General features: G+C 42.7%; 1 protein-coding gene and 1 long non-coding RNA gene across 6 annotated transcripts in view; one reads left to right on the top strand and one right to left on the bottom strand.

Annotated features, from left to right (window-relative positions):
- Positions 1–1,858, bottom strand: part of GYG1 (glycogenin 1) — a 36,621-nt gene extending 34,763 nt beyond the window's left edge. The window contains exon 1 of the mRNA XM_061636996.1: positions 1,750–1,858. Within this exon, the coding sequence (XP_061492980.1) occupies positions 1,750–1,756 (7 nt within the window). The 5' untranslated portion in view covers positions 1,757–1,858. The remainder of the gene's footprint in view (positions 1–1,749) is intronic.
- LOC133389401 (uncharacterized) lies at positions 1,409–24,326 on the top strand. Of its 5 annotated transcripts, none has more exons than XR_009764096.1 (6): positions 1,409–2,134; positions 12,337–12,416; positions 13,888–13,955; positions 14,267–14,444; positions 21,669–21,812; positions 23,195–24,326. It is a non-coding gene; the product is annotated as an uncharacterized LOC133389401 (long non-coding RNA). The 5 variants fall into 5 exon arrangements; XR_009764093.1 differs by having other exon boundaries at positions 23,045–24,326; XR_009764095.1 differs by lacking the exons at positions 21,669–21,812; positions 23,195–24,326 and adding an exon at positions 8,763–8,981 and having other exon boundaries at positions 14,267–15,111.

Genomic DNA, 24,326 nt, shown 5'->3' with positions numbered 1-24,326 from the left:
AGCATCATTAATTTTATAATAACATGGCTGTGAAGTATCAAGACACATTGTTCACTGCAGAATAAACCTACATGTAATCCTTTAGCACAAGAGTCACAGTTATATCTACACAAGAAAGTCTTCAGTTGTATTGCTCCTCTAGAGATCCTGTAGAGAGGAGGAAAAAAGTAGCTCTCTGGGGCAACCGCAGGAAGCAGATAAGGAAGGATTTGCCATGGAGTGTTGGCTGAGAAGAGTCCAGGCAACACAATAACCCAAACCATGCCTGGGAAGGATTAGCGTCAGTGGCAGGCATATAAAATGTGTGTAGTGCAAGAGGGCCCATAGGCACTAGGGAGCCCACCAAACTCAGAAATTAGTATTGTGTATGAAGAGGAATTTATAATCAATATACATTCTGAAGATATATACTTTATATTTATTTATTCTTCCCCCCTCTAATGTTTTCTATCCAACAAGAAGGTAATGGTGTATAATCAAAGTAAACTATGGATGGGGCAGGCAATATTTTTTTTTGCAAGGGTCTATAACAGAAGTATGAAGTAGCACCTGCCTATTGTTGCCTGGGATATTCCCCAGAAGTACATATGCACCACCAAGAGATGGAGGTGTTTATAGAATTTGGGAAGAGATTACTCTGACCTGGTATTTACTTGCAACACTCATGTTTAGGCTCCACAGCCACATGCAAGGGGCCAACTCTGCTAACTTTTAGATGAATGTTAAGCTGCTTTGAGTGCTCTGTGTCATTATCCACCTGGGAGCTCTTTTAAAAGAAATGAGCAGGGCACAGATTGAAAGATGCATCATTAAGAACAGTTGCAGTACTGGTTCTAAGGACAGAGGGTTACAAAAGCCTTTCCCACCACATTTACAAGTATTATTGGACCAGCTGTTTTAGAAGTGCAGCAAGCTTTCAGGTTACACAGAAGCCTTGACAAGCGAACAAGCTTTCAACCTGCTACGGTCTGATGTAGACAGCCATCTGCCCCATCTGGGGCTCCTTCCTACTAGTTAACAGCATCAGCTGCAATCTGAGACCCACCAACAGATGCTAATAGGTTTAACCGTAAACACCTCCAACATCTCTGCAGGACACACGAAGTAATGTTAGGCAGGCCCTCTCTGTGATATGGAAGTGTGGGATGGGGGATATGCAGAAAACAAGCTTCTCTCTGGAGTGAGCAAGACTCCGACGAAATAAGCTAGTATCACCTACTAATTTGAGCGGGGGGGGGGAGGGAGAGAGAAGAGAAATGATTAAGAAAAGCCTTCTTCACAGGATGACCTACACCAGTCAAAGCCCCCCACAGCGCAACGAGAATTGCGGGGGGGGGGGAAGGAAAGGACAAATCGCGCGCTGGCATGCGAGCCCTCCCTGCTCACGCGCCAGCCTAAAAACAGGAGCCGCCATGACCAGATGGGGTCTCCCCAGACAGAATGAGAGCCCGCGCGCGCCGACTGGGCCGCCGAGCGCAGCTTTAGCTTCCTGCTCAAGGAACCCTCCCGGTTACAGCAGCGCCCACAACGCGGAAGAAGCTGAAGCAGGAGCAGCAGCTGCTGCTAGTCAGTCAATCACCCTCAGCTGGAAGGTAACGCCTGGCCCGAGGCAACTGGGCGGGGAAATACTCCCGCCCCGAAAGGAAGCTCAGGCGTCCCCAAGAGCCTCCCTCAGGAGCTGACGACGAGGAAGCGGCAGGAAGGACGCTTCGCTAGTCCCCTTCCAGGGAAAGCGCTGTCTGCGCTTACCTGCCATCGTGCCGCTGACCCAGTGTCCAGACCCGCTTTGCAGACGCTGCCCTTACAACTACTCGCGCTCTGGGTCCTGAGCCCCACCCCTTATATAGGAGCAGGCGGAGTCCAGCAACAGGGGCGGGGCTACAAGGGATGACCAAAAGGGGGAATGGCCATAGAGAAACGGAGGGAGATGTGTGAACTGCTTCTCGGAAGCGCGCAGGCTTCAAAAATATTGCAACCGTGAATAAAACAGGTCCTGTCTCTCGCAGAGGGAACCGGGCAGGCGCTTGTCAGGTGAAGCCTTTCCTCGCCCCAGGCAGAACTGCTCTCCGGATGAACGCCCTGGCTAACACCAACGGAAAACCTGACCCTTTTAGAAGAAGGTTCCCTTAGACCGGTAGGAATAGCCATTAAATAAAGAGGGCAGCCTTGTTTTAAGTTGAATGGGAATCAGAAGAGTCTTGCTGAATCAGGTCAAAGGGCCATCATGGCGCAGCATCCTGTTCTCACAAGGGCCACCCTGATGCATGTGGGAAGCAGGACCCGAGCGCAGTAACCCATTTGTGAGTCCCAGCAACTGGTATTCAGAGCCATACTGCTTCTAACATGGAGCTAGGGCAGTGGGTCTCAAAGTCGCCCCTCCCCATGGACCACTTGAAAATTTCTGAGGTTCTTTGCAGACCTCTTAATGATTTTCCTGCCAGTTTGTAACAATTGCAATGCCAGAGAATTCTAATATGATAAAATAAATATAAGAAACAAAAAAGCAATAAAAATACAATTAAAAATATTAAACATAATGAATGTGCTGCTGCCTGGCCTCCTCCTCCACAAATCCACAGCCATGCTGTGGACCACCTGAATAAAGCTTTTATAGTTCAATGAAATGCAACAACAGTAAATACCCTAATGAATGCAAGCCTGTTTTAAATTTTGCAGGATAGCTCTGTAAGGGGAATGACAACTGTATGGGGTCTACAGTTAATGGGGGGGGGTGTTGCAGGTGGACAATGACCCATAAAACTGCTAAAAGCATCACTGACCCAATTATAAATTAACCAGTATGGATCAAAAGAAATAGGAACCAATCCATCAATTACCATCAAAAGCCTGGGAGTAGAGGAGAGTCTTAAGCTGAAGCCAAAAGGATGGTAAAGTTGGTGACAGGTGACAGGGAGCCACAACCAAAAGGGCCCTTTCCTTTGTTGCTACCCATTAAACCTCTAATCCCATATATGGCATACATGTGACAAATACCCTGTGTAAACACAGTACCCTGTCACTGGGATCTAGTATAAATTGTTCTGTTCTGTGCACTCTGGAGACCACAGACCCAGGCTGCTTGCCTAAATCACACAGGGAACTTAAACCTATAGAGTAGGCTTCCTGCTTCAGATCCTTTTCCTCCAATTCATAAAAGGTGGCAATGAGGATGCGACAGAGGGGTCAGGGCTAGTGAGTGCAGCCCTATTCTCAACCTTACAGAATTTCTGTAAGATGAGCCAGCCTGATTGTTCCTGCTTTTCAGTTTTTTTGGATACCAGGTGATAGGAATATCTGGGGTTCCAAAGAGCTGCTGTTTTCCACTCCCTTTTAGTGCACTTTTCTTTCCTCCTTCTATCTAGTCCTTAGAATTGCTGTAGTTTGCCCTTCCTTTTTTCCTAGCAACCAGGATGTTTCTTTCCTGTAGTGGTTTTATCTGACATCAGGTATTCCCTAAAAAATATTTTCTGCAACTACTACTACACAATAAGTGTGAATAAATCTTAAAGCATCTTCCCTAAGCCCCATGGCAAATGCAAAATATGACAGCTCTGCAAAGAGGCTAAGGCATGTCTTGTGCTGTGCAGGAGCTGATGTCCAGGCATTCATTAAGAATTCACTGTATAGTATTCACTGTATACATGTCTATTTAGATGTATATCTCTTTGTGTTTAATGGGGTTCACTCTTGGATAAGTGGACAGAGGACTGTAGACTAGGCTTTGGTATAGGGCTGGCAGTGGGGGAAAGGAGGGTTCCTCCGCTTTAACAGGTGTGTGGCATGCAGAAATTCAAGTGGTTAAGCCTTTCCTAGCATGGAAATATAATTATGGGAAAAGCTTTTTAAGCTGAGACCTTATCCTAGTCTGTGTCTGTGTTGGAATTGCTTTTTAATATGTTTTTAAACCTTTTAAAAAAAGATGTCTTGAAAGCTTTTTAAAAAATGTTTTTAACGTTTTGTTTTAATGTATTTTAAAGTCTGTTTTTAATGATGTTTTAAAGTGTTTTTAGTGCTTTTGTTTGCCGCCCTGGGCTCCTGCTGGTAGGAAGGGCGGGATATAAATCAAATAATAAATAAGTATATACAGTAGGGCCCCACTCATACAGCGGGTTATGTTCTGGACCCCTGGCGAAAAGTGAAAACTGCCGAAAAGTGGAACTCATTGAATAGAATGGCGCACAATGCGTGAAAACCGCTGTAAAAGCGGAACAAGCATCATATGAGTGGGGCTTTAGTCTAATTGCATCTAATTGAGACTGACGCATTAGCGAAGCACTGTAAAATGAAGCGCTGTAAAGCGGGGCCCTACTGTATTCAGATTCTATCTGTCAGACATTTTATGTGTGTGGCTGCTGCTTTATTTTTGGGACCTCTACTCCAACTGCAAAAGAGGACACAAATGTGCATATGATACCAAGCATATGGAGATTTTGTGCAATTCTGTGCCCTCTTTTGTGAGTGGGTTAGAAGGTCCAATTTACATACAATGTATGGGGCCCAGACAAGCCTGCTGGTAGCCCTCTCAATGTGGGAAAGCCTAAATAGGGCCCCTGTTGGCTCTTTCCACTTGTACATAGGACATACCAGCAAGATTTCTTGAACTCGTAGTTCTTGAGAAAATCAGTTACGTAGGTGGATCACTTCTCTCTGCCTCTTCAACTGCATGTTCTAGAGTTTCCTGTACAAGTTTCCTCTTTCTCAGCTGTAGAGGAGTGCTTGGCCAGCTACTTCCTATTCAGAACATTTGCTTGTTCTGTTCTAACATTGTTGATTAGCTCCAGAAAACCTCGCAAGATGGGGACACCTCATATGGGTATGAGAAACTAGCCTCATATAGATACAGGCATTTTGCCTCAAAATTTTCCTCATAATTATGGGCTTGTAGCCTAGGCTGGGCCCCGGTAGTGTAGTGGCAAATTCAGAAGTTCAGGGTCTCTTCATGATAAACACATTATGCCCCCTCAAAGCCGCACAACCCACATGTTTGCTCTGTCATCATCTCCATGCTCCTTCCCACATGTGCATTCTCCCACAACAGATGTCCCTACGACCAATCAGCATAAAAGGGAGTGTGTTAGCTACTGAGAAGAGTCTTCTCAGTGGTTGACTCACCTCCTTTCACTCTTACTGGCTCCAATCAGTTGGAAAAAGACAAGGAAGCATGTTAGGAGATTCTTCTCAGTAGCTCACACCCTCCCCTTTCATGCTGATTGGCTTGTAGGATGCTGGAGACATAGGAACCCATCTGGGACCCTGCTCCCACAAAAGTAAGGGGTCTAGGAGTGCCCCCCCTAGACCCTGGGCAACTACACCCCTGCTGGGCCTTGCTGGCTATCCTGGCCTATGTGAAATGTACCCATCCCCCCCAGTGTGGTGTAGTAGTTAGGGTCTTGAATAAGCATGAAGAATCTCAGGTTCAAATCTCTGCTCAACCATGAAGCTCACTGAGTAACCTATGTTTCAGCTTAACCTACCTCAAAGGGTTGTTGTGATGATAAAATAGCAGAATCATGCATGCCATCCTGAGCTCCGCATGGAAGGATGGGATAGAAATTGGATACATAGAGGTTTTTCGTTTGCTCAGGTGCTGGCTTACATGTATTTTTAAAGGAGCAGAAGAGTGCTTTTGTGTTGTAGTATATAAGGATGTGGTTTTGTAAGTGTTTTGTATTATACAGTTTTTAGAAGTTTAGGGTTGTGCTATGCTGACTTACTTGAACCTTATCTAGAATAATTTCCTCTCCTTTTTACAGTATTTATTATTTATTAAATTTATATCCCACCCTTCTTCTCAGAAGGAGCCCAGGGCAGCAAACAAAAACACTAAGAATACTCAAAACATATTAAAACAAAACATCTTTAAAACATATTAAAAAAATAGCTGGGGGGGGGAGCTATAAAACATCTTAAAAAGCAATTCCAATTGCAGATGCAGACTGGGATAAGGTCTCTACTTAAAAGGCTTGTTGAAAGAGGAAGGTCTTCTGTAAGTGCCAAGAAAATAACAGAGATGGTGCCTGTCTAATATTTAAGGGGAGGGAATTCCAAAGGTTAGGTGCCACAACACTAAAGGTCCACTTCCTATGTTGTTCGGAATGGACCTCCTGATGAGATGGTATCTGTAGGAGACCCTCACCTGCAGAACACAGTGATCAACTGGGTATGTAAGGGTAAGCTGATCTTTCAGGTATTGTGGTCCCAAGCTGCATAGGGCTTTGCACACCAAAACTAGAATCTTGAACTTGGCCTGGTAGCTAATGGGCAGCCAGTGCAGTTCTTCAAGCAGCGGGGTGACATGTTGGTGATACCCTGCCCTAGTGAGCAGTTGTGCTGCTTTTGCATCAGTGGCAGCTTCCAGACCAACCTCAAGGGCAGCCCCATATAGAGTGCATTATAGCAATCCAGGCTGGCCCTCATCCAGCCCACCACCAAGTCCAGGCACTGGTCTAGGGCTTGACACCTCGCCCCAAATCTCCTGATCAGTGGTGTACCAAGGGCGGAACAGAGGGAGTAGGCTGTCCCGAGTGCAGGCAATAAGGGGGTGCCGCTACAGCCGCCGGTCACTCCGCCATGTTGCCGCCTCCTGCCTGCGGTAGCTGCCAGAATGCTGGAGAGGAGGGTCCCCTGGGCTGAATGACTGGAGCAGAGGCCTCAGCAACAGCCTCCCCAAGCAGGGCCAGATCATGGAAGAGGAAGAGAAGGGCACATTTGAGGGATGTGCGAAAAACTGGGGAGGGGTGGAATTAAGTGGGTATTTGCCCAACCAAGCAGGTAGCCTGCATCTTGCCCCACTGTGTGGCACCTCCTCTTCCTTCTCCACAGTATGGCCCTGTTGGGGAAGCTATTGCCGAGGCTTCCGCTTTATTGTTTGGTGGGGGGGGGGAGCTCCTCTCCTGCCTCCTTCTTCTCTGTGATGGCAGATTGGCAGCAAATCCATAGCAGCTGCGGATCTCATCCCTACAATCCCCTTGCATGCTGATTGGCTCCCACCATCTGTGGTGGGAAGGAGAGAGTCACGAGCAGTTGAGAGTAAGAGGTTTAAAGAGAGGCAAGGAGGGCAGACAGTCAAGCCCAGGTATTTACTGTAATTATTTAGGCAGAGGTTCTCAAACTGTGGTCTTCGCCTCCTTTGCCCTGTGGCTTGGAATTACTTTAAAAAACTGTGCTGGGGGCTGGGGCTGGGGCTAGCTGGGAGGGTGGGAAGGGACTTCACTGCAAGCTCAGGCTACCAGCCAGCAGCAAACCTTTGGTGAGATGGGGGCTTGCTTTTAAAAAAAGTTATGGAGGGAAGGATGGAGCAATGGGTGGGTCCCTGCATGCTCAGCAAGGTGGAGCTGGTGGCAGGTGCTTCCTCACCCCAGGGAAGATCTTTGCTGAAGGGTATGTGTGCCCAAGTAGAGGGGGGTAGAGGTATGCTTATGTAGGTGTGCTTACTTACTGAAGGGGGGTTGCTCAAGGTGTGTGTGTGTGACAGAGAGAGAGAGAGAGAAGCTGTAAGGGGGCATGGCATGACTCATGAAGGGATCCTGCATTTCTAAATTTGCCACTACACTACTGTTTGAAAATAATAATAATAATAATAATAATAATAATAATAATAATAATAATAATAATAATAATAATAATAATAATAATAATAATAATAAAGTGTAGTGATTAGAGTGTTGGACTTGGACCTAAGAGACCAGGGTTGAATCTCCACTTGGACATAAAGCTCACTTGATCGTGGGCCATCTGCTGTTTCTCTTCCTAACCTACCTCACAGGGGTGTTGCAAGGATAAAATTAGGGGGGAGAACTATGTTTGTATGTCTCCTTGAGCTCGTTGGAGAAAAGGTGAGGTAGAATATAATAAATAAATAAAGTGGTCCCCAGGCAGAATGAGTCCTTTGGGCTGAAAAAGATTCCCCACCCCGCCTTTGAGGAAGGGAAGAGAACCTCCAGCAGTGGACTCTGCAACAAGAATTCGCTATAGCAGGGATAGGGGCCACGTCATCCTCTAGACACTGTTGGATGCCAGCTCCCATTATTCTCAGTCAACATAGCCAATGGTCAGGAATGATGGGAGCTGTAGTCCAGCAGCACCTGGAGGGCCACAGGTTAGCCATTCCTGCTTTATAGTGCTGCTCCCTTCTTTTTAAACACAGGCGATGCTTTCCCCATCACTGATGTTGGAAAAAGAGCTTCATTCTTGCCTGCCATATAGCTGTTAGAGCAGGATTGGGCAGCCTGTGGGACTTGTTATTTATTGCAGGTGGGGAAAGCTTGGAGAGGGAGAGAGAGTAAGGGGTGTAGGGGGTAATGCTGAGTCCGATGGAGTGACGGAAGGAGGAGGGAGGAAAAAAGCTCTATGCAAGTGATCGGTTCAGACCTCTGGCAGAGTGATTTACCCCTCTCCTGGCAATCTGCTAAGTGTAAACTGCTAACCACAGAGTTTTAAATTTATTCATCACCTTTTAATGCCATCCTTTTTCTATGGAATTCAAAGTAGCATTTTAGCCTACCGGCGGAGGTAAATTAAGTTGAGAGATAGCGAGGCCCAAGGCCACTCAGCCAGATTTACAACTGACTGCTGTAAACACACTAGTCACCAGATCAAAACGTTTCCATTCACCACACCTGAAGGGGGAACAGATTGATCTGCCAATCAGCAGCAAAACCTCTTTGAAGCTAATTTTAAAAAAACGCACTCAAGCTGCTCCCAGGAGGTTTAACAGTAAAAAGGGGCAGCATTTGACTTGCATTGTGTGCCCCCATTTTCAGAAAAGAGGTGGAGACACACTGGAACCGGCAGAACAGGGAGTGTGTTTCTGAATGTTCCCGAAATGGCTGTTTTAGAACTGCAACTCCCTTGCAAAAGCAAAAAATGTTCTACAGCCGGATCCCAACCAAGGCCAGTGGAAGTGAATCCTACGTATTTCCAAATCAACATGATTAGGATTACATTTTAGCAATCCAATCCCAAGGAGGTTTACTCAAAAGGTAAGTTCTGTCAGTAGTGCCTGGAGTCTTAATGGGATTCTTATTGTTTGTATTAGTTCAGCCTCTCCCTCCATTAAGCTACTTTCTCCTCCACTTTTTACTTTAGCCTGTTCCCCATTAAGCCACTCTCTCCTCCACTTTTTTACCTCAGCATCTCCCTCCATTAAGCCACTTTCTCCTCCACTTTTTACCTTATCCTGTCCCCCATTAAACCACTCTCCTCCACTTTTTTTACCTCAGCCTCTCCCTCCATTAAGCCACTCTCTCCTCCACTTTTTTACCTCAGTCTTCACCCATTTATACACCCTTGATCGCCGCCTCCACTTTTTATCTCAGCCTCGGCTCATCTCCCCCCATTTGCATCTCCCCTCACTTCTCTCCCTCAGCCTCTTTTCTCTCCACACCTATTTGCTCAATTCCATTTTACCTCTATGTTCCCTCCCCCACCTTAATTAAAAAAACTCTTCAAGCCCCACTGACTTGGCAGGCTGCGCCGTTGGCGTAAGGCGGCTCTGCCTGGTTTCCTCTCAGCCTGAGAGTGTGCAGTGTAGAGCCCGTGGGGGGAGTGGCCAAGCTCCCTCAGCAGCCCCTTTCCCCCTCCTTCCCCTCGCTGCTTCCCACATTCGCGTCAACAAAGATGGTTGAGTGGTGGATCCTACTCATCCACCGAGGCTCTTTCTCTCCGCCATCCACTTCCTTAGTTGAGGTGGCGGTGGTGGTAGATCGCACTGTTGCGACTGTGAGGGAATTATACAAAGCGCAGGCTTTTGTTTTTGCTTTTTTGGCTTTCCCGCCCGCTTGCCAGAGAGACAGAGACAAGTCCCCATTTCCCCCCATTGACACAGCAACTGCCATGCGAGAAGACATGGAGGCAAAAGATGTCTATAGGAAGCAGTTGGTCCCACCTCACTAGGGCCCCACACAAGGTTGTATAGAATAGGGGGGGTGTTAAAAAATGATCCGCTCCAGATGTCAAATATGCTAGGTACGCCACTGCTCCTGATGACCGCTTCCAATGGCTTCATATAGATGTTAAACAGCATTGGGGTTGGTACCCTGCAGCAACCCACAGCACAACTGCCAGGGGGCTGAAAGACAATCACTCAGTGCTGTTCTCTGAAGATTACTCTTGAGATAGGATTGGAACCACTGTAAAACAATGTCTCCAATCCCATCTCACCAAGTCGGCTGAGAAGGATACCATGGTTAATGATATCAAAAGTCGCTGAGAGATCAAATAAGAATAACAGGGTCACGTTCCCCCTGTCCTTCTCCCAATAAAGATTATCCATCAAGGCGACTAAGGCTGATTCAGTCCCATAACCAGGCCTGAACCCAGATTGGAATGGGCCAAGATAATCTGTTTCATCCAAGAGTACTTGTGATTGCTACACCACAACCCTCTCAATCACCTTCCCTAAACAAGGGGTATCTGTGACTGGGCGATAGTTGTCAGAAACCAATGGGTCCACTTTTTCAGGAGCGGTCGGATCACTGCGGTAGCTGGGACCACTACCTCCCACAAAGATGCATTGACCACACCCTGGATCTACTTGGTCATACCCCCTCCGCAAACTTTAATAAGCCAAGAAGGGCAAAGGTTGGGAGGACACATTGCTGGTGGCATTGTCACAAGCACCTTGTCCATTTCATCAGGCCGCATCAACTAAAACTGATCCCAAAAAGTTGCAGCAGACGTTGAGCTGGACACTGCACTGGGGACTACAGTAGCATCAAGATTGCTACAGAGGCAAGCAACTTTTCCCTCAAAGTGCCTTGCAAACAATTCACAGTGGCCTCCGAAGGGTCTAAAACTCTTTCCTAGAATTGATGTCAATAGACTCCTAACAATACGAAATAGCTCCACTGGTCAGCTATTTGAGGATGCAGTGGAGGCAGAGAAGTGGGCCTTCTTTGCTGCCCTCATTGCCACACAGTGGGCACAGTTATGTTGTTTTAGTTGTGCATGATGTTTTGATGTTTTACACTCCTTTGTGTGTTTCCTTTCATAATATCCTCTGCTTTCCAGTCATCTGGTGTGATTAACAGGTGTTTTACATATTTCATAAGCACACCTGTTTAACTTTCAGTGTTTATAAGGAGAATGCAGGCAAGAAAAAAGGGAAGCGGGAAGTGTCATATTTAGCATTTGCCATTTGGTAAAGCTTAATAGGTACTCATCATTCTGTGGTAGGTGTCAAACTCATACTCACACTATTTTATCAATTAAGACAATAAGGTGCCAACATTCTTGTCATTGATTCCAGTGTATGGATCCAGTGCAGTTGTTTTTTTAAGTTAATGGCTGGGATCCAAAGAGGTACTTCAATCAGATCCATTTAATTTTTTAAAAAAACTTTTTACAAAAATATTCAGAGTAGATCCCAATACCATTTTCACAAACTGTTTCTGAAACTCCTCTTAGTTTGTCATGTGGCATAACCAGAGGTGGTGGTCTCCTGCATGAGAAATATAACTCCCTTGGAGGCCTAGAACTAGTTGCATGTGTCTTTGAATCCTGGCCAATGGTAATTGACTCCAAGAGTGTTGTACCTACCATAGGCTAATGTAACATTGATCCTATCTGATGTAAAGTGCCTGACAGTGACACACCCAGAATTGGAATTCAAGAATACCTATTTCCAAGGGCTGTACTCATTATAGATGAGCTTAATGGAATGTGTGTTCTTCTTGCTACTGTGCTGGAAAAGCTCAGTATCTTGTTCATAGGCTGTATTAATGGAGTTTCCACAGGAGTAGCTGTGTTAGTTTGTGTTGCAGCAAAACCAACAAAAGGTCTTGTGGCACTTTGAACACCAACAAATTGGTTATAGCATAATCTTCTGTGGATAAAACTCAGATGCATGGGATTTTATCCTCAGTTGTAGGGGTCAGAGTTCAGTGGTAGAGCATCTGGTTTGGATGCGTAAAGTCCCAGGTTCAATCCGTGGCAACTTCACATAGGGCTGGGAGAGATCCCTGTCTGAAATCCTGGAGAGCTGCTGTCAGACAATACTGATCTCAACAGACCAATGGTCTGCTTCAGTATAAGTCAGCTTCCTGTGTATGTACATGTGGAGGAAGGAAATGTAAATGATGAGGTCAGACCGAAACGAAGTGCAAAAAGTACAGTTGGCGACAATTCAGCATGCAGAATTTGCATGGTGACCCTTCAGAAAAGCAATGATAGCTGATAACAGAATCAGCATAGCAATACTGAGTTAATTAACATCTGTAGAGGGGCAGGAAACTATTGTCTCTCTTCAGACCCACATGAAGAGAATTGGACTTCTTGATTAATTGTAATTCAGCAGTTTCAAATTGGAGCCTCCCTTTGAAATTCCCTTGTTCTTAGGAGGCTTTGTAGCAGAGGAACTGAAATGGAGTCGTTCTGAAAAATGGAGGGAAACCAACCAGATACTACAGCTTCTATAGGTTCGTATAAAAGGCCGTGTCAGACAACCAGAAGTATATATGAAGTGATTCTAGAGACAGTGGGCACCTTTTTTTTAGGTTGCACAGTAAATGTAGCTCAGCCAATTGCCCTAATTTGATTCCTCACAGACTTGTGGGTTGACCCTTACTCTTTTTACTGCTTCTGTGCATATTTTCAATGATCTCTTTTCAGAAGGGAGTGCTACACAGAACTGCCTGTGTGACGTACTGACACTGTTAATCATAGTCGATGACTGGAAAGCAGAGGAATCCTTGTTGTCACCATCGTTGGCCTGGTGTAGAAGTGTAAATTAGAGCCTGTTATACAACCTGCATTTATATTCTGGCTGACAGAAACCTTCCCAGTGTTCTGACTTTATGATCTAAAAGTAAATGCAGGGCAGAAAAACATATAGGAGATGGGGGTAGAGGTGGCAGGGGAAGGAAGGGAAGCAAAGGTTTATTTCCTAAATCAGAGTGAAGACTTAAACTGGATTTTTATGTTCAGTTTCTATTTTGATTTGGATTGTATTGGAAGCCACTTTCTAGCATACTGATTTGTACAGTTTTCAGACAGCAAAGCTAAATAGCTTCAGTATCTCATCTTCATCACTGTAAATACCTTTTCCATTACTGTTCATATTATTTTTATTTTCTATTTAAAAAAGGCCTGAATTTTTTTTCTGTACCCAACAGAAGTCCTTTCAGCATACAAAATGTCATGATCTGTATCTAGGGTCCTATAGGAATTGTGCAAATACTTTTAAAAATTGTGGATTAAGTTTAGGGATGGAAGGACCTGTCAGTTTTGGTTCTCTCAAGCTTCTTATTTTTCCAGTCTTAAATTCAGTTATTCACATTTCTGCAGCAATTTGCAATTTTTTTAAAAAAAATCCTCATGAAATTCTTCAGCATTTTAGTGCAAATTTCTTTTAACGCACACATTTTGTATGCACTTTTGACTAATACACACATTTTTGCAAGATATTTTCTCTAATGTAATGCATGTATGTATGTTATTTTCACCAATGTTTATTTTTATGCACACTTTCCCCTAATATATGCATTTTTGCAAACATTCTTTGATTGGAGAACTCCATCGCAAAATTCAGATGAGTGTGAAATTTGAAGGATGGCTTTGTTGCAGTTCTCATATCATTTCAGAAAGTGTAAATTTGATAAATTTGGCTTTAAAAGCGAACTGAATTGAATTGCTCCCCCATGGTAAGAACCACACAATTGTTTCTGAAATGCCCTTTCCCAGGCAGTCATTATTATGGTCTAGGTAGAGTGCCAAAGATTTGCAAATAGTCTCTTTTTTACTTTTTCACAAATAGCAAGTAGGGTAGCAATTTTTACTGGCAAAGTGACATGGGGGGGAGAGAAAGGGTTTTTAAACAACTTTTGGTATTGCATGCTTTGCTACATTTACAACTGAAGCAATAACATTTGGCTCTCTTCTCTCGTGCAGGAAAATTTTAACCACAATACCTCAATGGCTATGCCGATTTCTCTTTGTTCTAGGTACACATGTTGCAGGTGAGATGTACATTAAGTTAGAACTTGGGTTTGCCAGTTCCAAGGTATGGGCTGATAGTATACGGGGCTATCGCCTTGCTGAAGCAGGTCGGCACTTAGATTGGTGGCATCTGGGAATCAAATGTATTCAGCCTTTGGTTCCATGATGTGGAAAAGGCAGGTTATTGATGTAAGGAATAAAAATAAATTAGCACTATGTAGCCTTTCAAATTTTTTGCTTCTTGTTCCATAGACAAACTAGACAAAATGACTGAGATAGTTGTATCAGGGCTGCAATGGCCACAACTTTGCCATATTTTATTCTGCTCTAGGTATATAAAAGGGAGGAGCTGCAGTGCTGCATCACGCAAAGTGCAACGCTACGTGCACACTTAGCGTCACACTTGGCGTCTGGAATCCATCACCCACCAAGAAAAATAATTGCTGCAAGTGCTGGAGAGAGTCAGGCAAACCAACAAGTTGTGATTGAAAGCCTGTCCTTCTTTTAGGGTGAATATTTGATACTTGAATGGGTTTTGTTCCTCACTTGAGTGATGAGAGAAGTGTCATTGCCTACTATGTTGGAAAAAGTGGTTTCTATATCCCCAGGATGAGAGCCTGGTGGGCACAGCTTCTGCCCCCTTGAGTGAGAGACAAGGGGGAGTGTTTGGTATGAATGTTGTATTTAGAATGTATTTGTGCATTATTTGGCTGTATGTAGATTTGAGTGGTTCTCATGGTATAAATATTTGAGTGTGCTGTTTTTAGGATGTGAGGTTGAATTATGTGAGTGCTTATAGAGTGTGATTTGAGGTGTGCTAAAATAGCTTGAGTGCGTTGGTTTAGAATGTTGATATGTTTAAACAAGAATATACTGATCTTGTAAGGGTGTGTTTGAGTAAACTAAATGATATCTTTTTTCAACTGTAAGATGAAATTCTGTTATAAATGGGGCTGGCTGTTTTAATTGTTTTGCTTTTTATTATACTGTGATTAAGAAATGATGTGTTTAATCTATTATGCTTTTAAAAGCTTGTTTTAACTTGTTTTTTTCTTGAAGCTCTGGGAATATTCTGTTTAGTATACTATGTTTGGTATGATTTTTTTCTTGTACTTAATTTTATATGCAATGTTTATATTATATGTTGATACTAAAGAGGATGTTTTGTTCAGTTAATTGTATTGTATTGATTGTGGATTTCTGTATCTGCTGTTTTAAGATGTTTTGACTTGTGTTGTACACTGCTTAGAATTTATTTAAATATAAGCGGTATATAAATGGACTTAGTAGTAATAATAACAATAACAACAATAACAATAACAACAATAACAATAACAACAACAATAATAACAACAATAATAATAACAACAACAATAATAACAATAATAATAATAATAAATGGTGGGCAGGTTTTTAACCCCTTCTCTCCCCCAGTCCTAATGACATTTGGCCAGTAAAAATGGTTACCCTAGTTGCTATTTGCCTTGTTCAAGAAAGCATAAGTGTATGCAATAATATGCATATACAAAACATGTATAGCATTCTTTTCCTACATTAATCAATAGGCCCTATTGTACCATTACAACATCCTGTTGAATAGAATGAAGTATACAGATTGTTGTAGTGGCTAAATCACTAAACATGACAATGTATGACACTGTAACTACAGCACTGCAGGCATGCTCTCCAATGTTAATTCTCCTGAGCAGGTACAGTGCCATGAAAAAGCATTTGCCCCCTGTCTGATTTTCTGTGTTGTTGCATATTTTTGGCACTGAATGTTGTCAGATCTTGAACCAAAACCTAATATTAGAGAAAAGGGAACCTGAGTGAACAAACAACACAAAATTTTGATACTTATTTCATTTATTTATTAAAGAAAATTAAGCAACACCCAATGCCCCATGTGAAAAAGTAATTGCCCCCTTAGACTCAAAACCTGGTTATGCCACCTTTAGCAGCAAAGACTGCAACTGAACACTTCCTGCAGTTCCTGATCAGTATCTCACAGTGCTGTGGTGGACTTTTGGCCCACTCCTCCATGCAGAATTGCTTTAAGTCAGTGACATTTGTGGGTTTTCGAGCATGAACTGCTCCTTTCAGGGTCTGCCACAACATCTCAATGGGGTTTAAGTCTGGACTTTGACTAGGCCATTCCAAAACTTTAAATTTCTTGTTCCTCAATCATTCTGATGTAGACTTAGACTTGCTTGTGTGTTTCATTGTCTTGCTGCATGACCCAGCAGTGCTTCAGCTGACGGACAGATGGCCTGACATTCTCCTGTAGAATTCTCTGAGACAAAGCAGAATTCATGGTTCCTTCAATGATGGCAAGTCATCCAGGTCCTGATGTAGCAAAGCATTCCCAAACCATGACTCTGCCACCACCATGCTTGACTGTTGGTATGAGGTTCTTCATGTGGAATGCAGTGTTTGGTTTTTGCCAGATATAACAGGGCCCATGTCGCCCAAAAAGTTCCATCTTTGACTCATCTGTCCATAGAACATTGTTCCACAACTCTTGAGGATCATCTAGGTGCTTTTTGGCAAACTCTAGATGAGTATTCATGTTCTTAGTTAGCAGTGGTTTCCCATTTGCTACTCTGCCATGAATCCCATGCTTGCACTGTATCTTTCTGATGGTGGAGTCATAAACACTGACCTTGGCTGAGGCGAGAGAGGCCTGCAGATCCCTGGATGTTGTTCTGGGGTCCTTCGTGACTTCCTGGGGATGATTTTACGCCTTGCTCTTGGAGTGATTTTGGCAGGATGGCCACTCCTGGGAAGATTTAATACCCATACCTTCTCCATTTGGTCAGTATGGCTCTGACTGTGGTTCGGTGGAGCCCCAGAGCCTTAGAAATGGCTTTGTAACCCTTTCCAGACTGATACGCATCAACAACTGTTTTCCAGAGTTGGTCAGGAATTTCTTTTGATTGTGGCATGATGTGGCTTTGGAACTTGTGTGCTGGCAATTTCCATCTGATGGCAAGGGCCAAAGTTAGTCAGATTTATATTGGGCAGGGCTGGCCCAAAGCAGGCCTGATTGTTTACCAAGATATTCAAACTTCTGGCCCAAATAATCCCTTTCATTGGGTTGAGTTAATAGGGTGGCAATTACTTTTTAGCACAGGGGCATTGGGTATTGCCTACCTTTCTTTAATAAATAAATGAAATAAATATCAAAATTTTGTGTTTGTTCACTCAGCTTCCCTTTTCTCTAATATTAGGTTTTGGTTCAAGATCTGACAATTGGTCTCATCCAAGAGTGTCTGGAGCTGGCCTGCCACCACTCATTCCATTCCTGGGCAAGGTCCTTGAACATTTGCTACCAGCCTATAGATTTTCTGGGTCCAGGGAGGGTCTCTTCAGGAGTGGTCTCACTACTGCCTCTTTCAGGCAGCCAGAGACCACCCCCTCTCGCAGAGAGGCATTAATCTCTTCCCTGGCCCAGCCGGCCATTCCGTCCCTGCTAGCTTTTATTAGCCAAGAAGGGTAAGGATCCAGCACAGAAGTGGTTGCACGAACCTGTCCAAGCACCTTGTCAATGTCCTCAAGCTGTATCAACTGAAACTCATCCAAGAAATTGGGACAACACTGTGCTCTGGATACCCCGCTTGATTCACCTGCTATAACACTGGATTCTAAGTCCTGGTGGATGCTAAAGGTTTTATCCTGGAAGTGCCTAGCAAATTCATTACAGCGGGCCTCAGATGGTTCTACCATGTCCTTGGGGCCAGCATGTAATAGCCTCCGGACAATTCTGAAGAGCTCCGCTGGGCGGCAGATTGTTGATTTGATAGTGGCAGCAAAATATTGTTTTTTTGCTGCCCTCACTGCCTCTAAATACAGCTTACCATAGGCACTTAACAGTGTGTAATTGCATCCACCAGGAGTTATTCTCCATCTGCACTCAAGCCATCTCCTATATTGTTTCATAGCTCTCAGCTCTGTTGAGATTTTTCAATATGGAAATGACATTCTGGGTCTCTCTGTTTACACAAATACAATGTGGCAAACAGCTTTTGCCAGCAATCATAGCAGCAAATTCCCCTCTGCTGCAAGTTTAGATTGTGAAAGATAGGAACCTCCATCTTAGTAGAAACAAACCAATATTAAGAACATAAGAAAATAAGAACATAAGAGCCTGCTGGATCAGGCCAGTGGCCCATCTAGTCCAGCATCCTGTTCTCACAGTGGCCAACCAGGTGCCTGGGGGAAGCCCGCAAGCAGGACCCGAGTGCAAGAACACTCTCCCCTCCTGAGGCTTCCGGCAACTGGTTTTCAGAAGCATGCTGCCTCTGACTAGGGTGGCACAGCACAGCCATCATGGCTAGTAGCCATTGATAGCCCTGTCCTCCATGAATTTGTCTAATCTTCTTTTAAAGCCATCCAAGCTGGTGGCCATTACTGCATCTTGTGGGAGCAAATTCCATAGTTTAACTATGCGCTGAGTAAAGAAGTACTTCCTTTTGTCTGTCCTGAATCTTCCAACATTCAGCTTCTTTGAATGTCCACAAGTTCTAGTATTATGAGAGAGGGAGAATAACTTTTCTCTATCCACTTTCTCAATGCCATGCATAATTTTATACACTTCTATCATGTCTCCTCTGACCCGCCTTTTCTCTAAACTAAAAAGCCCCAAATGCTGCAACCTTTCCTCGTAAGGGAGTCGCTCCATCCCCTTGATCATTCTGGTTGCCCTCTTCTGAACCTTTTCCAACTCTATAATATCCTTTTTGAGATGAGGCGACCAGAACTGTACACAGTATTCCAAATGCGGCCGCACCATAGATTTATACAACGGCATTATAATATCGGCTGTTTTATTTTCAATACCTTTCCTAATTATTGCTAGCATGGAATTTGCCTTTTTCACAGCTGCCGCACACTGGGTCGACATTTTCATCGTGCTGTCCACTACAACCCCGAGGTCTCTCTCCTGGTCGGTCACCGCCAGTTCAGACCCCATGAGCGTATATGTGAAATTAAGATTTTTTGCTCCAATATGCATAATTTTACACTTGTTTATATTGAATTGCATTTGCCATTTTTCCACCCATTCACTCAGTTTGGAGAGGTCTTTTTGGAGCTCTTCGCAATCCCTTTTTGTTTTAACAACCCTGAACAATTTAGTGTCGTCAGCAAACTTGGCCACTTCACTGCTCACTCCTAATTCTAGGTCATTAATGAACAAGTTGAAAAGTACAGGTCCCAATACCGATCCTTGAGGGACTCCACTTTCTACAGCCCTCCATTGGGAGAACTGTCCGTTTATTCCTACTCTCTGCTTTCTGCTTCTTAACCAATTCCTTATCCACAAGAGGACCTATAAAATATTATTTTCAGAGAGTAGAGGGTCAAGATGCAAAAGAGGGCTGGGCTCCCACACCTTTGTTTAGAAAAGGGAATTTCAGCAGTTGCAGCTTCTTGTGTGACAAGTCATTCATGTTGGAATTCCCTCTTCTACACAACTAGTAAAGTTGCAGGAGCCCAGTTACCTTTTATATCGCCATCCTATCAGAGAATTGAAGGTGATGTGGTAGAGACATCATTTGCATGCACATCATTTATTGCTGCTATTCACAGGTTTTGCAAGTTTTTCTATTGCTTCAAAAGTCAGAGATGACAGAGTTTGGCCAAGGATGACTGTGAGACAACCCCCTCTCACAAAACCTTAGCATGTACACTACAAAAATGATATCTCTGTCATGTTAGCTTTAATTCCTTTAAAAATGATTGTCCGTCTCCAGGCTTAAATACATACAATCCTCCTAAGTGTGCTAATCCCCTGTATTGATGATATTTGCAAAGGGTTCCATAGAACCTTGGACCAGGACCAGCCTTGTTTCCAAGATAGGCAGAGTCAATAGGATGATATATCTTGAAGTCATATGGCCTTCTTAGGAAATCCTGGACTTGGATGCAAGTGTTGGTGGTTTTTGTGTGTGTGTGCTGTACTAAAAAAATAAAAATAAATGTAGTGAGATCTAATGAAAATTCTTTTGAAATGAAATTTGTTTCAATAGCTTCTAATGACTGCATAATGTATATCACTGTTGCAGTTTGAAAAGCAAAATAACCAACACTTAAGGATAATGTTAGAAGTTGCTTCATGAAATGTTAATGAATGTAATAGACTGTTAAAAGAACATAGACTGCGGCCTATATTGTATTAAGCACTTAATGCCAATGTGGCTTATATTCAGGAAGGCCATTTGGATAGTTAGACCTACCCAAGAGCATTGCTTACGTGACCATTAGGCAGGGGAGCTTTTTACGCTTTCATGAAGGGGAAGTAGGGAGGAGAGATTCATTTACTAACACAAATAATTTGTTTTGAAGAGGAGGGCTTTTTTTGTGTGTGCAAACTATTGCACAGGTTTCCCTAAAATTTATTAATATTTATTGATCTTGCTATTATCCCACATCTTCTCCAACTAGCTATGGGAGGTGCACACAAGATTATCCCAATTTTATCCTTGCATCAACCCTCTGAAGTAGGTTAGGCTGAGAGGTAGTTCAAGGCATGTTCTGAGTTTATTCAGTGTCTTAGAAAAAATTATCATAAAGTCATCTGAAATGTAAATATAGCTGTGATTAAACTTTGAGAGCATTGGAGTGGTGAAGTTTGAGATAGTAGGAGTGGAAGAAATATAAATATAAAGCTGGACTATGAAACCTAGATAAGGAGGCCATCAACACTTTTTTTTAACCCCAAGAACTATTAAAAAACACCAGAAGAGCTTGCTGGATCAGGCCAGTGGCCCATCTAGTCTAGTATACTGTCTCTGACAGTGGAAGCAGAGCATAGCCATCATAGCTAGTAGCCATTGCTAGCCTTATCCTCTGTGATACCCTCCATTTCAAATGTTTTATCCTTCATTTCAAATGTTTAAACTATTTCAAGTGACAAATTGCAAATTTCTATTGTAGTTTCAAATAAACACATTGGTGGTTGGTAGAAGATAATGAAAAAGGTTATATTTTGGGGATATTACCTTGTGGCAAAGTTATTTATTTTTATTTCTTTATTTAAAATATTTTTAGCTCACCCTTCGTTACTGAAGTGATCCCAGAGTGGGGTACAATAAAAAAACCAATAAGAACAACATAATAAAAAATATCAGGCAGAAGAATTAAAACTTACCATAAGGAACTAGTACAGATACAATAGCAAGAAAGCCAGATTCAGGCACTAATATGCAGCAACGTCCTGGGTAAATAACAGCGTCTTCAGGTAGTGCTGAAAACAGCCCCAGGCATATCCCAGAAAGGAGAAAGTTCCATGCCTGGGATGCTACCATGGAGAAGGCCTTTTCCCTTGTTGCCTCTTAGTTAGCTTCAGCTAGTTATGGCACAACCAGAGGTGGTATTCAACTAAGTTCTACTCAGAGTAGATCCATTGGAATTAATGGACCTATGTAGCCATGCCCATTAATTTCAATTGGTCTAGTCTGAGTAGAACTAATACTGAATACAATGCTAGGCCTATAAAATTATGACTTCTTCACAGTTTTCCATTGTGTTTGCCCTATGTTGGAAACACCAAAGATCTGGACTAAGGCCAAAACCATTCTGGGTCAAATTTGCCATTTTGTGATCATGGATTTCTTAAAAAATGTAAGCTTCTTTGCTTTTTGATCAAGATACTAAGGATAAGCAATGGTTTTCTAAGGCTGGAGACGCTTACAGTTGTACTGATTTCAGTTCATCTCCACCTCTGATTTCAGAAAGTGGGGACACATGACATAAGTCAAACTCCACCCCTTTTTACTCCAAAACCTGGGAAATTGGAGATCGAGTGTGTTTTACCTTGAAGTTAGCTTCACATAGACCTCAAAACGTATTGGTCATCAACCCCGTTGCCACACCAGGTATGTCCGATGGAAACGCTTGGCTGTAGGCTCAGGAAGAGCCAGTGATTGGCCCAACACTTTGCTGTGGGTGGTGGGGAAGGGAAATGTGTCCAGCCGTCAGCAAATATGTTTCAAATCACAGGCGGACAAAATGGTCTCTCTGCTTTTGAAACAACTAGTATGCACGTAGCCTAAGATAGCTGCAATGAAAAAGGAATGCTTTCTGTACAATTACATCACAAATAACTTTTCAAACTTTTTAAAACTTTATTATACGTTCATATTTATATCCCACTATTCCTCTAAGCAGAGCAGTGTTTAAGCCTCACAATAATCCTGTGAGGTAGGCTAAGTGAAAAGATAATGATTTATCCAAGGCCACCAGTGAACTTTAAAGCCGAACTGCCTCCCTCGTGTCCAAGCCTAACACACTAGTGGCAACATACACCACACAGAATTCTGTTACACTGAATGAGCAATCTGCACCTGCATTTCCTCCTTATGTTTTTTTCCCATTAGAACTCCTTGCTGAGCTTCAGGCACATGGCTAAGAACGTCTTGATCCAGCAAGCATTTTATTGTAGTGTTTGGTTTTATGCTAATTTTTTATTGTTTTATTTTCTGTATGGTTTATTTTTTATGAACACCACTTAGAAACGCTAATGATGAAGCAGTATATAAACGTCTTAATCTTTTTGTTTTTAGAAATTACAGAAACTCATTCCTTTCTATGGGTGGTATTCCACACTAGTCCTAGTCAGAACAGACCCAGTGAAGTGAATGGACATGACTAATTCATTAAGTTCAGTGGGTCTACTCTGAGTAGAACTTAGTTGATACAATCCTATATTTATAAAAATTAAATTCATGTTCCACACAATAAAAATGGAGTCTACTTCTCTATCACTGACACTACCAATGTAACTGATTTATAGGAACATGCATTTGCCAGGTTAGATTATTTGTCTACCTAACCCAGTATTGTTTACTCAGACTTGTTGTGGCTGTCAGATGTGCCCGGTGGAGGTCTGTGCCATCACCTACTACTCAGTCCTTTTAACCGGAGATGGCAGGGAGGGATTAAACTTGGGACCTTCTGCAGGAAATGCATGAGCTGTGCCCCAGAGCTAGAGCCCCCTCCCCTATTTTCTCTGCATTATTTCAAGAGGAGATTTTGAGTGGAGAGTAGATCTTGTCTGTAAACTTGTCCATCCTTTAGTTATACATAAAGTTGCTAATTTATATTGCAGGGGTTCCCAAACTGTGGCCTGTGGCATGTCGGTGGATTTGTGGTTGAAGATGGGAGGTGGCACATCCATTTCACTGAAAATTCATGTTGACTTTTAATTGTATTTTTATTGCTACTTTTATTCCTTATATTGTATTTTATTGTATTACAGTTTGAATTCTGTGGAATAACAATTGCTACAACAGGCAGAACAATCATTAAGTGATCCACCAAGACCCTCAGCAATTGTGAAGTGGTGCATGGGGGAAAAAAAGTTTGGGAAACACTGTTCTATTGCCCAGTTTATACATCCATAGCAACAAAAAGAGGATTTAGAATAAGGAACTTAATAAAGAGTTGATAATAATGCAGAGTATGGTTTAATAAAATGAAATAGCAGGTCCTACCTTTACTTCCAACGGTGTGTTGTCTTCTCATGCTCGTGCATCATTTTGAAAAGATGTATGATGTACCACCACCACCACCACATGTTTTGGCTGTCCAGCTTGCCTGTCAGCAAAAGGCCATTTGGTGAATGTGATCGACTGTACTAATTGGGAGGAAAGGACAAGGAGGCCTAGATATGAAACGTATACTGTTTGTTTATTACCTCTACCTTTAGGTGCTGCCCATATAAATAAATGTTACTGTGGCAGTGGTAATGAATTAATGGATCTGCCAGTATTTTCCTTCGCGCAGATCCCAGTGAAGAAACTTTGAAATCTGGTATAAAGTTAGGTTTTTCTTCATTTATCATTTACGTTAAACCCAATGCACACTCTGAGAAGGGTGTGTTCCTTTTTTTTTTAATTGTTTTTATTGATTTCATAGTAATTTAACATGAATAATATAATGATACAAAAAGACATCAATTTAACTTTAATACCCTCCCCCCTCCCCCCACTTTAGAGCCAATTCCTGTTTTGATTCGGTTTATGTGCTATGTTATGGAAAGTATATTGGTAAGTATTGGTATACAGGTGATTATTGTAGTGAATGAAAATTAAATACAATATTAACATGAGATGGTTTAAAATTGTAGGAGTATTATTATTCGTTTAGGAAAACCAGATAGTTTTTGCAGATGAAGAAAGCTGGGTATGTAGGTCTCGTTGTGAGGTGTATTCCATGTAGTTCCACCATACTGACGTGAACAATTCCGGTTTTGCAGCACCTCTTAGAAATCGAAGATGCAGCGTGATTTTGTCCAATATAGCTATCGTCCATATTTTGTTGAACCAAATCTGCAAGTTAAGTCCATCTTGATTTTTCCAGTATTGTAATATTGTTAGTCTCGCTGCTAT

The sequence above is a fragment of the Rhineura floridana genome, chromosome 7 (assembly GCF_030035675.1).
Source record: "Rhineura floridana isolate rRhiFlo1 chromosome 7, rRhiFlo1.hap2, whole genome shotgun sequence".
NCBI classification, from domain to species: Eukaryota; Metazoa; Chordata; class Lepidosauria; order Squamata; family Rhineuridae; genus Rhineura; species Rhineura floridana.
The sequence above is the reverse complement of the archived record's forward strand: the minus strand, read 5'-3'. Positions and strand labels throughout refer to the sequence as shown.